Here is a 15,888-nt window from a genome sequence, read left to right as displayed (position 1 = left end):
CCTCTACTCTCTAGACTCACAGCAAAGGCCACCCCAGAGCTTGATGCTCAGGGTCCTCCCTGGGCCTTAGACATAGGCTCCTCTCCCATCCCTCTCTAGTGCTCTAGAGAAAGAGTAGAGTCAGAAGGGATCCACATGCCCGCTGTCTCTAGGGGCACAGGGATGGCCTGTGGGGCCAGTCCTCCTGCCCCTCCTCTGGGATGTCAGGATAGGAGTATATGTTTCACTGAGTACACAAAGTCCACCATGGGCCATCCGGCACATCCTTCACTGCCAAGTCTCCACCAGAAGGTTTGGATATCAGCATAAAGGCCATGGGAAAGTTGTTGGACACAGTCCCAGGCAGAGTTATGACTGGTCAGTAAATGGATTCTGAAAGAAATGGGTCCATAGAGCAAAGTCCTGGCTCCCTCTGGAGGCTTGGCTAGGGCTGCTTACCACAAGGGTCTGTCCACAGGGTGTTCCATCAGACATGATTTGACAGCATGTCAGATTTTTCCAACGGTCCCAATCCCTGACCCATCATAAACTGGAGAGAGAGAGCTGAAGCGGCCATCTGGGCATTGTTACCATCTGCCATCAAACCTGCTGTGTTCCAGGCTGCTGGCAGGTGCCATGGCAAGGCCACCCTGAGGAGTGAGTCAGACTGTGTGTGGCTAAAATAAACTCCCTTGACATCAGCAAGACCTGACCAGTGAGAGCTGACAGGAAGTTGATAGCCTCTGCTCCTGCCCCGGGTCAGGCAAATTAAATAGACCTAGACCAATCAGTGGGTAAGGGTACTTGCCACCAAGCTGACAGCCTGGGTTAGATTTCCAAGATGCCTGTGGTGAAATGTTGTCCTCTGACCTCCACACATGTGCCCTGGCTCATGCACACCCACCCACTCATGCACACAGATAAATAAATGTATTTTTTTTTATAAAGTTTATAAGTTCAAGGCTTCTAGAAGAAAGACTCCAGAGAGGAAAGCAAGTAGGAGGATAGACTGTCACAAAACCTTTTGGTTTCCCAGGCAACCTACCACAGAAAAAGGAAAGGACAAGTCCTTGGTTGTGGCATATGCCTGTGGCCAGAAGAGAAAAGACAGGAAAATACAGGAGATACCAGATAAAATACCAGATAAAGGGCCACACTCAGAAGGCCCATGCATGGGGCTCCAGAGACAAACAAGCAGTTGTGGGAACCATGGCCAGGTGGAGGCATCAGAAATGGGATTACAACTGCTACCAACCCCAGGCACACCTCCCCACCTAGCCTTACGGCCCAGCACCAGCCTTCATAGCCCAGACTTCAGAAGGCGAAAGTGGCAATACCACCCTGGAATTTGGGGCATTTCTTTGTTTGGATACCAAGAGTCAGAATGGTCAGTGATGTCCATCTTCTCTCTGCTAATCTCCCCACCCATAGCCATGCTGGGAACTGACTCCCAATTGTCCCTCTGTGCTGGCTAGTGTATTCCGAGCAAACTCACTGAGTTCTGGAGTTACTCCAGAGGCCACCTGGCCTGGTGCTGCCATCTCCAACTTTTTCTATTTAGAAGTGGACCCTCTATTCCAGCAGGGAATGCACAGCAGTCAGAAGGGACTCTAATGTCAGCACATGGCACCACGATGCATGTGGCAAGGAGTCCTCCTTCATTCCCACACTCAGCCCCATTCATGCTTGGTAACACAGCCAATTGTATTCTAGACAGCTAAGTATGTTCCTAAAACTCTGCTGGGAAATGCTGGGGTGTGGGAGGGTTAGGTCTGAGCCGGTTAGGAGCCTGAAAGGCAATGCTGCAGGCCTAGGCTCAAGGTGCCTCATTAGAGGTAAAGAGTCACTCCCAGAACACAAGGACAAACTTCTAGTCCTCTTGGTTACCCAGCCTTGGGTCTTCTGTTGTACTAGCAGGCTAGGACCCTTACTTGCTCTTATTCTCTTACTCATTCATGAATCCACCCACTCTTCACACCTTCTTCATTCATTTTCTCATGCACTTGCTCACTCACTCATTCATCTGTGTATGTTGTACTCTGTAGGGTTAGGTTTGTTTCTAAGAATCCTGAGAGGCATCTATAACCCAGACAGTGATCCTGCCACAGAGCCATCGTTGGATAGGGGGGGAGTGGGGGGAGTGTTACACATCAGCTCCCATGGCAGCCATATGTGAGGTTAAGTGCAGACTCATGCAGTGCCTCTTCAGGGCCTGAATCTCTAGCTCATGTAGAGCAGTGTGGCTCTTGGGACAGATCTGTTCTGAGACCAACTGTCACCCATCTTCCCCTGGAAGAGCTGAGTGAATGCTGGAAAGAAGGCTCTCTCACCCTGGGCACTGAAGCTCAGAAATGCCCTAAGTGTGTAGCTGCCCCTGTGTGGCCTAAGGGCCCTGCTTGATGAAAAACAGCTGTATATTGTATATACATACATACATACACACACATATATACATACATACATATATGTATATATACATACACACATTATATATATGTGTGTGTGTGTGTGTATCCTTGGTTGCCCTGGAACTTGCTCTGTAGGCCAGGCTGGCCTCAAACTCACAGATCTACCTGCCTCTGCCTCCCAAGTGCTGCAATTAAAGGTGTGCACCACCACCACCCAGCTGAACAGCTATATTATACATAACCAATCCATCTTGGCACACCACATCCCTCTCTCTTTGTTGGAGCCCAGAACAGTTATAACAATAGCAAAATGCTTGGAGCAAGGGTTAGAAAGGAGGGCAATGGGGATTGAATATGAACAAAGCATAATAATGTAAATGTATGAAAAGCTCATAATAAAACCATAAGTTTATGCCATTTTATGCTATGATTCTGGCTGGCCTGAACTGGCTATCTAGACCAGGTCTTGAATTCACAGAGGTCCATCTGTCACACCTAGATGCCTAGAATGCAAGCAGCCGTGTTACCAAGCATGAATGGGTATGGGTGTGAGACTGAGCAGGGATTCTTTGCCACATGCATCATGGTGTCTGCTTACATTCCCTGCTGGACTAGAGGGTGCACTTCTATATAGTAAAAGATGAAGATGGCACTTCAGGGTGGGGAGAGGACTGAAGAAAGGTTCTCCAGTGCTCATCTAGGTGAGGGTATTGTCAAGCCCAAATACAATTATGATCTGAGACAGAGGAGAGAGACAGAGAGAGGGAGGCGGAGGGAGGGAGGAAAGAAAAAGGAGAGAAAGGAAAAAGCGTCCAGCCACTGGCAGTGACATTATTTCCCCAGGCACAGGTCTCCAGGGCCTATACATCCATTATTTTTTAACTGAAGTAGACTTTTCCTGGCATTGGATATTTTCTCCTAGATTCTGTGCTTTAAGGGGAAGAAAAAAGAAGTGGCGTTCAAATACCAGGCATGTTGAAAAGCTGAGCTTCCCATTTTATTTTGTGATTTATGTGCATACAAAGAACTGAAGCGGGCAGAGGGGATGCTCAACACCCATCTGACACTCCCTTGTCAATATTCTCAGCTGGAAAAGAAGCAGGCCCTGCCTCCCTTCCAGCCTCAGATCACAGATGACTATGGCCTGGACAATTTTGATACACAGTTCACCAGCGAGCCCGTGCAGCTGACTCCAGATGATGAGTAAGTCCTGGGCAGGACACTGCAAGGCTCAAGACACCCTGACCTGCCCACAAATGCCACAAGGGAACATATCCTGAGTGGCCCAGCTCCACAGGCAGCCTGTGTCTAGACTGGTGCATGGCCTCATGCCTGGGTCCCTACTCTGCCATGTGGGATGGTGGGAAGGATGGTGCCTGAGGGGGGGGCACAGCTACCTCTCTTCACCCTATTCCTATGCCTCTAGGGACGTCATAAAGAGGATTGACCAGTCTGAGTTTGAAGGCTTTGAGTACATCAACCCGCTTCTGCTCTCTGCTGAAGAGTCTGTGTGAGGCCACGAGCGTCTCTGTTGTGGACACGCCTGTGAATGACCCTGTCACTTTACCCTTAACCACAGCATATGCATGCCAGGCTGGGCACGAGGCTCCGAGCAGCCAAGGAGGGATGCTGGCCACCGAGACCGCAGAGGGGCATCCAACAGGCACTTCTGGACAGAACAGTCTCTTGTGTCCAGACCACAGAGGCTGGCTTTGTGCTGGAGGAATCGCTTCCTGTGCCCATGATAGCCTGACCAGAGGGCGAGACAGTCAACGCCGTTTTGAAGGTGCACATTTTCCACAGAAACAGAACTCAATGCACTGACCCGCTCCAGGAAAGTTAGCGTGTAATGCCCTGAGGAATAAAATGTACCGATGATGTCGAAGCTTCCTCTGATGCCTTTTTTCTGAGTGGCACCCGCCTGATGTCCCCAACACAGCCCCCACGTGAGGAGGAGCTGCGTTTTCCAAGCAGGCAGAACGTAGGCAGGGGATGGGCACCCAAGTGCCTGCAGGGATGCACTGCAACAAGAATTGTTACAGATTCGGAACGTTTTCTAAATCCCGGTAAGTTCTGTTGTTAATATTTAACAAGTATTTTCATACCTAGTACAGCTAGCCGTGGTAGTCCAAGGCTGAAGTGACATCCTGGCTAAGTTGGTGGCGCTGTTCCCACCAGCCCTTTGGACTCTGATGGGGGAAACTGGATTATAGAGATTCTAAAACATTGCTCACCAAAGCACCAGTAAACCAAATAAATAAATAGGTAAATAAATAAAAAGGGAAAAATAATTGAAAACTAAATCCGCACAAAATATATTTCTGAAAACACTAGCCAGTGCCTCCAAGATGTCTTGTGTTATACATTAGATTTTTGGAAAATATTTTTATCACTAATACTCCAGATTAGAAAATTTAAAGACACGTGTGTGATGGACCCTAGCCTTAAAGCAACAGAATACCCATAATCCTGTACTCTTCCTGAGGAAGCAAGTCTGCTTCCATAACTGTTGTGCTCAGCCATCCTCCTCCTCCTTAGATTAGAGGCAGTTCGGGAGGCCAACCCAAGGCTCCCTGGAAAGAGATTAGCTAAGTCCTTAGCAGGTCAGGTGTGGCAGGGGCCACCATTTCAGCCCTCGGTAGTGTGGGAGACAGCTGCACTGCAGTGTCTGAGCACCCCAGCTCCACCCAAGCCAGGCTGGCCAGTGTAGCAAACGTGCTACATACCCCCAACCCTGCCAGAATGAGGCCTTGAGCCTCCCTGTGAGGCAGGGCAGAGTCCAGCCTCCGGTCACAGTTGCTTCATGCTTCGGGGCTGGTGGCCCTGTCACATATCGAAGTTAGAGAAGATGCAAAGTTAGAGGCGCTGTTGCGGCTGCCCTGTGGCCGCCCGCAGCCCTCACCCCAATACACTCAGGTTTCTCAGGCCATTGCCATGTCTGGCACTGAACACATCAGAGCCACACCCAGGTCCACGGTGCTGGGACAGAACAGGCAGCCCAGGCTTCTGACATCATACCCCAAGTCCAGGCTTCTGGGTGGCTCTGTAACTCCTATTGAACATGGACACATTTCAACCAGCACTCCCAGTGTCCATCAGTAAGACTTGTCCCCAGCAACTGCTCAAAAAAAATGCAAAGAGCCTAAGAGCCAATTTTTGGGTCTCCCAGGGGTGTCCAGCCCAGCCTGGGGATGTCCAGGTGGCTGGAGCCTCAGTCTGAGGGCTGTGCAGTCACACCTGCCTATGAGCCAAAACGCTAAGATGAAGAGCCCACAAATGGTCCAAGAGCAAACCTGCTCCTGCACCCAGTGTGCTGCCTAGGGACAGCAACAACTCCTTTGCCCAAACAGCACAGGGGCCCTTGGTTTATTAGAAATGGGGTTGTTTATTTGGATACTGCCCTATTGCCAAATGACTTGCTGGTTACTGGTTCGGCTGCTCATGTACAAATGTGTGAATAACATTGTGCCCACCAGAAGGGGAGATTTTTATATATAGTAATTTGTTTTATAAATTAAAGAAAGTGAAGGATGTAATGAAATGTGACTTGGGGGTAGGGGGTGGGAAATACCCTAACGTTTTTTTGCAAATGGCTCCGGACAAGATGGCGTGTGTCTTTTGAAAATGGTTCACGAACACTGGTGACTTTCATGATTGTAAAGCAGTAGCCATAACCATGTGGTTTTGTACAATTGATCAGTGGAGCCCATCGCCGGCCAGCGATCCTTCTGTGGATGATGTTCTCGCCCTCCACGGCCAAGGTCGTTCGTATTCTTGCACATCTATTAAAGACTTTGATGAAAATGCCCTCATTGTTACTGTGTTTGAAGTAGATATTTGGAGAAAGCAAAGGGTTTTATTCCGTTTTCCTAAGAGTCCCTTCCTAGAATCTATCTAGGCTCACAACACAAAGCAGAAGTGTCTCACATACTCAGTGCCACTGTCACCGTCCCCATGAAATGAGTCTGTCCTCACGACTGAAGATTCCCATGACATGCCGACCCTCTTTCCTCCTGATCTGTTCGATGGGTTTGGACAGATATACTACTATTCTGTCAGACTCCACTACCACACACCCTTGGCTCTCCCCAGCTCTGTGGTCTCTCAGATGGTAGCTTTGGGATTGTAGTCAGAACAGTACCAGCCTGACTAGATTAGGGATTTTTTTTGCCCCCAGACAGGGTTTCTGTGTAGCTTTGGAGGCTGTCCTAGAACTCACTCTGTAGCCTAGGCGGGCCTCGAACTCACAGAGATCCGCCTGGCTCTGCCTCCTGAGTTCTGGGATTAAAGGCGTGTGCTACCATCCCCCAGCTAGATTAAGGATTTCTGAACACCTGGAAGAACATAATTTTGGGGCATCTGTGAGGGTGTTTTCAAAGACTGGTGTTGAGCCTCACTGGAGCAGGTGAGAAGACTTCTTAGGAGATGTCATCCAGCCACTCACTTCAGAGCTCCAGGTTTTATCTCCCCCTATTCCCTGGGACATACTCCAGGCCCTCTGAGACCACCACCTTGGGTGTCCCTGGTTCTGGGGCTTTTGCCTTAGATTAAGTCAGCTACCAGCATCCCCCAGGAGCTCTAACATGCAGGCAGCCTATGAGAGACTCTTCAGCCCGTGACCAGGGTCCCTCTCATCTGTCTATACCTATCTCCAACTCCCCTCTAGGAGAGCCCTAATGTAGCCTTTTCATCTGGCAACCGAGTTAGTTTGGGTAGTCTGACTTTTTTGGGTTGCTGGGCACTGCATGCAGGCCTTACACCTACCAAGTGAGTCCTCACCAACCACTACACTGTACTGTAGCCCCTTCATGTGTTTTTATGATTTATATGAAACCCATCCTGTTTGTTTTTAAGACAGGGTCTCTTGTAGCCCAGGTTGGCCTTGAATTCATTAAGTAGGAGAGGCTGGGCATGAACTGCTAATCCTTCACCTGCCAAGTGTTGAGATTCCACCATACCCAACTCACTGAAACCATTTTTCAAAGGAAAATACAGTTTTTTTCTGGTTATTTCAGGCTTTCAAACCATGACTGTCCCCAACCATAGGCCAACACTTGTTTCTGTCGACAAGAATGTCAGGTGCAAATGAACTTAGTAGTGGATATTGTAATCCTAGCACTTGGAAGGTAGTGGTGGGAAAATCAAGTTGTCCTCAGCCACACAGTTCAAAATGCAAACCAGGGGAGAAGGTCCTCGAGGTCTAAGCAGGTATTGGAGCTTACTATCCAAAGAAAACATTTTCACTTATATGTCAGCCAGAACACGTGGATGAGGAGATATGCTCCCACCTCGCACCCCTTAGCAGTAAGGTTGCAGAGACTCTACACACTGTGCAAGTCAGCTCTAATTGCCAGGAAACATTCCTTGCCCTAGTGCTGGCTAGATCCAGGGGTTGGTTCAGGCTGAGCAAATGCTGTACCACCAAGATACTCCCCAGCCTAGGTAGATAACATACTTCCATCTTAGTCCTGGGAACCAAGGAGCCAACAGTTCTGGTGACTGTCCATCTGGACACTCGGGACAGGCATTTTGCTATGTCCTGAGTAGTCCTGGGTTTCCTGTCTCCGAAGGCCCCTTCAGTACATAACATTAATCCCCTTGAGGAAGCTTCACCTTCATGACCTGCCACCTCCCAAGGGCTCCATCTCCACATCATCGTCACTAGGGATGAGGACCTCGACGCAGTAATTGTGGAGGTAAGCGTGCAGCTTGCAGCACTGTGTTTCTGAATGGAGAAGTAAGTGCATTGGAGAATTAAAGCCATGACTGTGGGGCTACTGAAATGCTTCAGTGGTTAGGACATTCTGCTCTTGCAAATGACCCAAGTTCAAAGCTGTCTATAACTACAGCTCCAGGGAATCTGACACCCTCCTCTGGCCTCTGTGGGCAATTACATTCACATACACAAAACCCCCAACACAGACACAGACACATACATATAATTGTCTTTTTTTTTTTATGTCTGTGAAATGTAATCCAGTATCACTCTTGCAGTCAGAAGGTACCAGCCTGTGCACAAATGCTGACTTGAGCAGACATACCCTGTTCTGTCTTGTGACAGATCCTGGCTCACCTGCTTGGGTGGGGTTCTCCCTGCTATGACAAAATACTTGGTCAAAGCAACTTAAGATTGACTCTGGCTCACGGCTGACGTTACAGTAGCAAAACCAGGTGTAGCTGTGGTGACAGGTGAGAAGCACATCACGTCCCCAGTCAAGAAGCAGCTCAATTTCTCCTTTTTTATTCAGTGAGACCCCAGGCCACAGGATGGTACCACCCACGTTCAAGGTGGATCTTCCTTTCTCAATTAATCTCTGGAAACAGCTTCACAGACACACCCTGAGGTCTGTCTCTTAGGTGATTCCAAACCCAGTTAAGTTGACAAGAAAGGAGCCATCATAGAGGACCTACCACCGTCGGCACCACAGTGATCAGCATTATGCCCAGTGCCCACAAACAAAACCAGAGGAGCCTATGCTCGGGTGTCCACACGAAGACACATCTCAGCAGTCACATCCCTATGTCAGTATGTGTGCTGGAAGGAGGGGACAGGAGAAGCATCCTGCAGCTCACCATACCATGTCTTCTGTGCTTTCAGCCAAGCACTGAGCAAGGTGGCTATCCACATCCAGCTGGGCCAGCCTGCAAGGGAGAGGAAACAGTCACCAGGCCTCCTGGGAGAGTGCTGGCCACAGGAAGGAGTAATTCCACACTGAGAAGAGTCCTGGACTCTCCCATAGCTGGTCAATTGGAGGACACAATAAGTAGGGTTCACCATGACCTCAGTGGGTTAAGCTAGGCCTTTCCTATTACCTGAGAACCCCTCTTTACACCAAGGATTCTTAGTCCTACAGACTCCCACCCTGACCAATGTCAATGAAGCTCCTACCTCATATGTTGGCTCACTCATCCTGGACCATGCCAAAAGCTATCCCCAAAGACTCTCTGGGTCCAGCAAGATGGCTCAATGACTTAGGCGCTTGCTGCCAAACCTGATGACCCGAGTTCGGTCTCTGGAACCCACATGATAAAAGAACCAACTCCTGAAAGTTTCCCTCTGACTCACTGTGGTATGTGTACATACTCACCACTCAGGAGGCAGAGGCAGGCAGACATCTGTGAGTAAAAAGCCAGCTTGGTCTACATAGTGAGTTCCAGGACAGCCAGGGCTACATAGTGAGACCATGTTTCAAAAAACAAAAACAAAAAGCCCATCTCAGGCAGAGATCAGCAAGGAAGCTAGAATTTCCTGGCTCTATAGGTCCAGTGCAGGCCCTCCTCAAGTCCCATGCCTGTCTATAGCAGGTCAAGCCTATCAGGTACGTCCATCAGCCAGTATAAAGGGAAGTTCTCATGAAAGTTCAACTCACTAGGCTGCCCAGAAGAAATACACATGAAGGTAAGAGTTACTCCAGGACAGCCACCTACCATCCTCCAAGAGGCAAACATCACACCCAGGAGGGAATGCTTTCTTTTGGGGAGTTGGGGGAAGGTTGTTCGTTTGTTTGTTTGTTTGTTTGTTTGACAGGCTCTCCTATATAGCCCTGGCTGTCTTGAAACTCACTACGTTGACCAGGCTGGCCTCAAACTCAGAAAGGGTTTGTTTTCTTGATGTGGAAAGACCAAGCCCTATCATGTAAGATTCAGTCATCTGGCCTCTGGCCCTGCATTTCTGGAATGCCCACATAGCATCTGTACCTCAAGAGTCCTGTGCCAATGGCCCTGGAGAACAAGGACTGGCCTTCCACCTAACTTCATCCAGCCATCAGAGGGAGGAGGTGACCTAGCTAGAGTAGTCAGTAGAGCTGCCAGGACAATGCTCAACAGCCCAGGACTTGATGAAGGCCATGTGGCCAACAATCTATTAGAGTGGCCATCTCTTACATTTCACAACCAGGAGACTGGCAAACATTGGTCTCTGCTCACAGGGCCCTGCTTCCTTCCTGGCACCCTATAGCCTTCCATACTCAGACAGCAATCTACCAAGCACTACTTCTCCCTCAGACGCTGCCTTTTGTCACTCCCTACAGTTCCTAAACCCAATGCACATGACCAGTGAGTCCCCTTCTCCAGACCAATGTCAGACAGTCCCATCTGAGCCTGTTAGATCAGGGCCACCATCTCCCAATGAAGAACAAACCCCGAACCCCTGTGACTTACCACAATGCCCTGTGTCTCTCCCAGCAGCCAGTTCACCTTATATGTGCTGAGGCTGGTGAACTTATCAACAGAAGCCCTGAGGATCATCTGGACATCCTGATGATCAACCAGATGCCCATTGCCTGCCCTCCCAGGCATCCTAGGCCTTGGCTTGTTCACTGTATCCTAGTTGACCCACACCCAGGTCAATGACCAGAATGGAAACAGAACTCCCCTAAGATTTACAACAGAGAATGGACTGCAAAACCCCTCACTTGATTCCCAGGTCCTGTGATTTTCAATGGCTCTCTAACTTGGCAGTCCCCAACAAATAGTCTCTGAAGTCCCTGAGAACCCCTTAGCCAATCTAACCAAGGTATTAACACTTCCCTCCCCGCAGCTTTCTGCAAGATACCTCAAGGTTCTGTATGGATCTCGGCCATCTGTTGGGAGTTTTCAGGCAGCATCCCTCAAGGGATTCCTCCAGATACCACCCCACAACAAAAGAGCTGTTCTGTAGAACTCATTTCACTGCCAGGCTTCTGCTAACTCCCAGACACAGCTGAGCCCTGGCTATGGCTAACCAACATGGATGGGACTTCAGCCCCAGAATCTGAATATGAATAAACTATTAGAGTCATGACCGTGAGCTAGGCATGGCACACACCTGTCATCTCTGCTACTCTGAAGGCTGAGCAAGAAGACTGTTTGGCCTCAGACGTTCACGGCCTAAGTTACATATTGAAATAAAGGGCAGGAATACACACACACACACACACACACACACACACACACACACATCAGAAAGAGACAGACACAGGGAAATAATCACAACCACCAGGTATTACTATATCAGTAAAGACCAAGGAAGGGTTTGGACATCCCAGCTAACGTACTGTCTCACCAGTTGCCTATCTGACACATAGATATCAGAAAACACAGCGGTTTTCCTATCTGTGGGTCCTACATCTGCAGATTCAAACAAACACAGATAAAAAGTACTTTAAAAATTGGTGGCTGTACTAAATGTAAACAGACTTGCCCTAATCATTATTCCCTAAGCAATATAGAGTAACAGCTGCTTACATAAAGCCACCTAGATATGTAGGGTTTATGAAGTGTTTAATGCTAAAATAAATAAATAAATAAATAAGCTGGGCAGTGTTGGCGCATGCCTTTAATCCCAGCACTTGAGAGGAAGAGGCAGCTGGATCTCTGTGAGTTCGAGGCTAGCCTGGTCCAAAAAGAGAGTGTTCCAGGACAGCCAGGACTGTTACACAGAGAAACCCTGTCTTGGAAAAAAAAAAAAAGAGGAGCTTCTACAGACTGGTACACTGGAAGCACTGGACCCAGTCCCCAGTAGTGAGAGACATCTGTATGAAGTATTTAAATATAACAGCAAGATCTTCTTGGAACAAAGAACACTGTATGCATGTCAGCCTAGTATCTAATACCTGTTACATTTAGGAATAAAACAGTGCTCCACCAGGCTCAGACGGTGCTAAAGGGAAGGAGGAGTGGTGTGGTCCTCCCTGAGGGGCGTCCCCAGGCTCACTTGTGCCAGCTTGGGTGGGCAGCAATGCTTGCACACACTGCTCTCAGAGGACAATATTGACAGCTCAGTCTAAGCCTAGCTGCCAAACTGACCTGCCCAAGGCCAGTCTGCCTCCCTGCTTGGGTCTTGTCTTTCATGACAACATCCCTGCCATCTAAGATCCAGAGCATCCTGCCTTGGGGCAGGAATGAAAGGGGGCTCCTTGAAGGGCATGAGAAAGAGATCCCCCCAGCCAGCCTGATGATGTGGCTGCCACCTCAAGGGGTGAGTCTAGCCAAATACATCCTAGCTCCTCTACAGTTCGATGTAAGAACATGTCAGTGCAGACTTAAGCCTACCTTGCTGATACCTACTTTGGAAAAATAAAGGCACTTTACCAAGCCACTTGAAAGGCGCCCAACGGGCAAGAGCTTCCATCTTCAATGGCCCTGTCTTCAGGACTCTTTACTTCAACTGTCTAGAAATACAAGGACGGCACAGACAAAAAGCCCCCTGGAACAATAGGGGAGTGGGAATCCTGACAAGATCTTACAGGCTCTGCAAAAATGAATTTCCCAAAAGGATTCCCAACCCCAGCCTCTGCCCCTAGGTCTCTTGATAGGTGAGAAGCTTGGAAATGTCAACTTTACAGTACACTCACTGTCACATAAACAGGACCCTACTTGGGGACAACCACAACCTCACTCAAGCCAGCCCACACTTAACATCACTTTGTCTGAGCTATGTGGCTATAAGGAGAGATAGTTGTTGCTGAGGGTTGGAATTGGGGCTCTTCTCAAATTCATAAAGGTTTGATTCTGATAAAAAGCCACATTTTGGAGGCTTGGGAAATGGTTCCACTGTACCTGCTGTGCAAACATTACCCACAGAAAAGGCAAACACTGGCAGTGTGCATACGTAACCCAGGCACTGGAGGTGGCTGGAGAGACAGATGGATCCCTGGAGCTCATTGGCCAGCCAGCCTAGCCAAATCAGTGTTTGGTTCAGTGACAGACTGTCTCAAAACAGGTGGGAAGTGATCAAGAAAAACACTTGACCAGGCCTCCACATGCATGGGCACCTACCTCTGTACACAAACCTACATGAACATATACATATATCACACAAACAATAATAAGCACATTTTGTTTTGTTCTGAGACAGAGCCTATATAGCATTGGCTGTTCTAGAACTCACTATGTAGACTAGCCTGGCCTCGAACTCACAGATTCTGCCTGCTGAGTGCTGAGATTAGAGGTGTGGACCTCCACTCCCAGCTCAGCACAAATTCTTCCCTCTTTATTTGGAGGAGCCTGTTGGGCTCTGAACTAGGGCTCCAGCTGCTTTATCCTCTGGTAACCATTTAATCAGGCTAACTCTGTGCTTCACTTCTGGCTTTGTCATCTTAGCAACTAACTTTGGAGAATCCATGCCCTCCCCAGGCCGTTTCTACCTCAACACATAGATATGTGTGCACCCAGCTACCCACCATCTAAAACATACTGCCCTTGAGCCCAGCAACGGTGGGCTCAAGTTCTACAAGTTCCTGTATAAGCAGCCAAAGCTAACCAAATGTGGTGGTGCAGTCTTGAAATCCATGCACGTGGGAGGCCAAAGCCAGAGCATCACTGAGAGTCAAAAAAACAAAACAAAAAAAGGCTAGCAAGATGGCTCAGCAAGCAAAGGCACCTGTTGCCAATCCTGAGTACCTAAATTCAATCCCTAGGACTCATATGGTGAAAAGTGAGAACAGACTTCAAGTGTTCCTCTGTCTCCCCATGCATGTGTTCCATGGCACGTGTGTGCATGCACACACACACACATTTTTTTTTAATTTAAATATTAGTTAAATAAACCAGGCAGTAGTGGTCCACACCTTTAATCCCAGCACTTGGGAGGCAGAAGCAGGCAGACCTCTGTGAGTTTGAGACCAGCCTGATCTATAGAGCAAGTTCCAGGACAGCCGGGGCTACACAGAGAAACCCTGTCTCGAAACAACAAAATTAGTTAAATAAACAAAAGGCCAGAGCCATGTCTTGGCACTCTCTTGGCCTCCCAGGCAGGAGGTTTTACAACTGGCTAAGTCTTAAACCTGAGGTCTGGGATGGAAAACTCACGTTGGATCAAATGCCTTCTGGCACAATGGGCAGCTCAGCAACACAGGTGTACTCTGCACAGACATACACTCTTGGAGGATGGGAGTCTGACAGGAATCTGGTGCAGGACATCTTTTCAAGGATGGGATGGGGGACCCCAAGGAGCCTCTAGGCCCATGGAACAACTGGTAGGCATTTCCAGAGCCACCAAGGGCAGGTGGAAAAGGCGTCCAGGAAAAAGTCTTGGATCCCACAGTGAAGACCTCAGGAGGTACAGTGGGCTCTGGGTCAGGCAGAGACTCCTAAAAAACAGATGCCCATGAGATAATAGCCAGCAATACCATGACCTCCCCCAGCGCCCCAGGCAATCCTCTCCCAGGCCATTCCCCATTAGTGCTTCTGGACACACCTGGCTGGCAAAAGTAGGCAGTGGTGGCAATGGCTGACTGTTGGGGCTCAAATCCTCGTCCCCGCTCACAGTGCTACGCAGCAGAGCAGCCCATGGCTCACTCTTATTGCCCTCCATGAGATACCAGGGGCGGCAGCTGGGGGAAGCATAGGAAGTGTCAGCCAGTGGATCCATGGTGGAGTGTCCCGAGAAAGAGGTCCCACAAGGGAGATCACAGGGGCTCTACAGTGAAGGGCAGCAAGACTCTGGGGGAGTAGGGTAGGAGAAGCCGACAGTGGAGTAAGGGAGGGAGGGAGCCCGAAGTAAGGGATCAAGCGTGTGGTTCACGTTGGAGGGTAAGTGGGCTCTAGGGAACAATGGAGCATGGGGCTGAGCAGGGAGAGGATAGATAGGCGACAGAAAGAGGGGTGGGGGAGGTGGGGGGAAACCGCAGGGTTGGGGCGGAAGAAGCGACCGCGCCCGGAGAAAGGCGGAGTCTTTCTGGTGGCAGGCCTCACAGTTGCGGGGTGCAAGTGTGCGAGGAACCATGCAAACCCCGCACCTAGACGGGAAAGTTGAGGTACCCCCATTGTCTCCCCGAGGCCCCACCGCCTACCCAAGTCCCCAGCGCTCCCACCGTCTCTGTTCCATCCCGCCTCACCCGCCCCTTGCCGGTGGCCTGCGGCGGCTCAGCCTCCCCCGAAGCCTCTGCTCCTCCTCCATCCTCCCAAAAGAGCGTCCGGCGGAAGTGAGACCTACCACCCGACCCGCCCTCCCACCGGGACTAGCCCCGGTGGCCTCCCGGCCCCCACTACCCGCTCTGCCAAGTGCCATCTCCACTTTGTGACACTTGAAAACTAAGGCGCCTAGATCCTAATCTTTGGGGACAGTAGGCTGCCGCCTTGAGGCAGAGGCTTTCAAGGGTACGAGACTGGGCCCACCCGACCCTGGGCAGGCAGCTCTGAAGTCTGTTCCCTTCTGTTAACACGTGCAGGTTAGCTGTCAGGCTTGTCCTGACAATGCCACCTCCCAGCGGCACTAGACAATGCTCTGCCTCAGTTTCCAGTTCTTCAGCCTTTCCCAGGATGTCCCCTTGGACAGGACTTCCAAATCCAACTTTACACCATTTTCTTCTTATAGGAGGAACTGGGTTTCTCTACCAAAGAGAGGAACGAAGCCGCAAAGCCCAGGGGACTAAGCTCAGAAACCCGTGCTTCCTGTCTAGCCAATAAACCCACCCTGCAGTCCTGCAGCCTGTCTGTCACTTGGTGGCAGCAGACGCCCAGGCACTTTAGTATATGTATTGGCGTTCACTAGTGGCTTTCTATTTCTCCACAGCCCCCA

At 49.6% G+C, this 15,888-nt stretch overlaps 2 protein-coding genes across 5 annotated transcripts in view; one reads left to right on the top strand and one right to left on the bottom strand.

Annotated features, from left to right (window-relative positions):
• Prkcz (protein kinase C zeta) overlaps positions 1-6,193 on the top strand; it is a 115,936-nt gene extending 109,743 nt beyond the window's left edge. For all 3 annotated transcript variants that reach the window (XM_036177543.1, XM_036177546.1, XM_036177544.1), the window contains 2 exons: positions 3,475-3,590; positions 3,814-6,193. In XM_036177543.1, the coding sequence (XP_036033436.1) occupies positions 3,475-3,590; positions 3,814-3,901 (204 nt within the window). In that variant the 3' untranslated portion in view covers positions 3,902-6,193. The remainder of the gene's footprint in view (positions 1-3,474; positions 3,591-3,813) is intronic.
• Positions 6,194-8,323: 2,130 nt separating this feature from the next.
• Faap20 (FA core complex associated protein 20) lies at positions 8,324-15,277 on the bottom strand. 2 transcript variants are annotated; one of them, XM_036177192.1, is made up of 4 exons: positions 15,161-15,223; positions 14,566-14,701; positions 14,178-14,458; positions 8,324-9,029 (listed from the first exon to the last, which is right to left on the bottom strand). In XM_036177192.1, the coding sequence occupies exons 1-4, from the start codon at positions 15,193-15,195 to the stop codon at positions 8,957-8,959; spliced, it is 525 nt and encodes a 174-aa protein (XP_036033085.1). In that variant the 5' UTR covers positions 15,196-15,223; the 3' UTR covers positions 8,324-8,956. The 2 variants fall into 2 exon arrangements, with proteins under 2 accessions (XP_036033085.1, XP_036033084.1); XM_036177191.1 differs by having other exon boundaries at positions 8,325-9,029; positions 15,206-15,277.
• Between the last annotated feature and the right edge of the window lie 611 nt (positions 15,278-15,888).

The sequence above is a fragment of the Onychomys torridus genome, chromosome 2, assembly GCF_903995425.1.
Source record: "Onychomys torridus chromosome 2, mOncTor1.1, whole genome shotgun sequence".
In the NCBI taxonomy this organism is placed as follows: domain Eukaryota; kingdom Metazoa; phylum Chordata; class Mammalia; order Rodentia; family Cricetidae; genus Onychomys; species Onychomys torridus.
The sequence above is the reverse complement of the archived record's forward strand: the minus strand, read 5'-3'. Positions and strand labels throughout refer to the sequence as shown.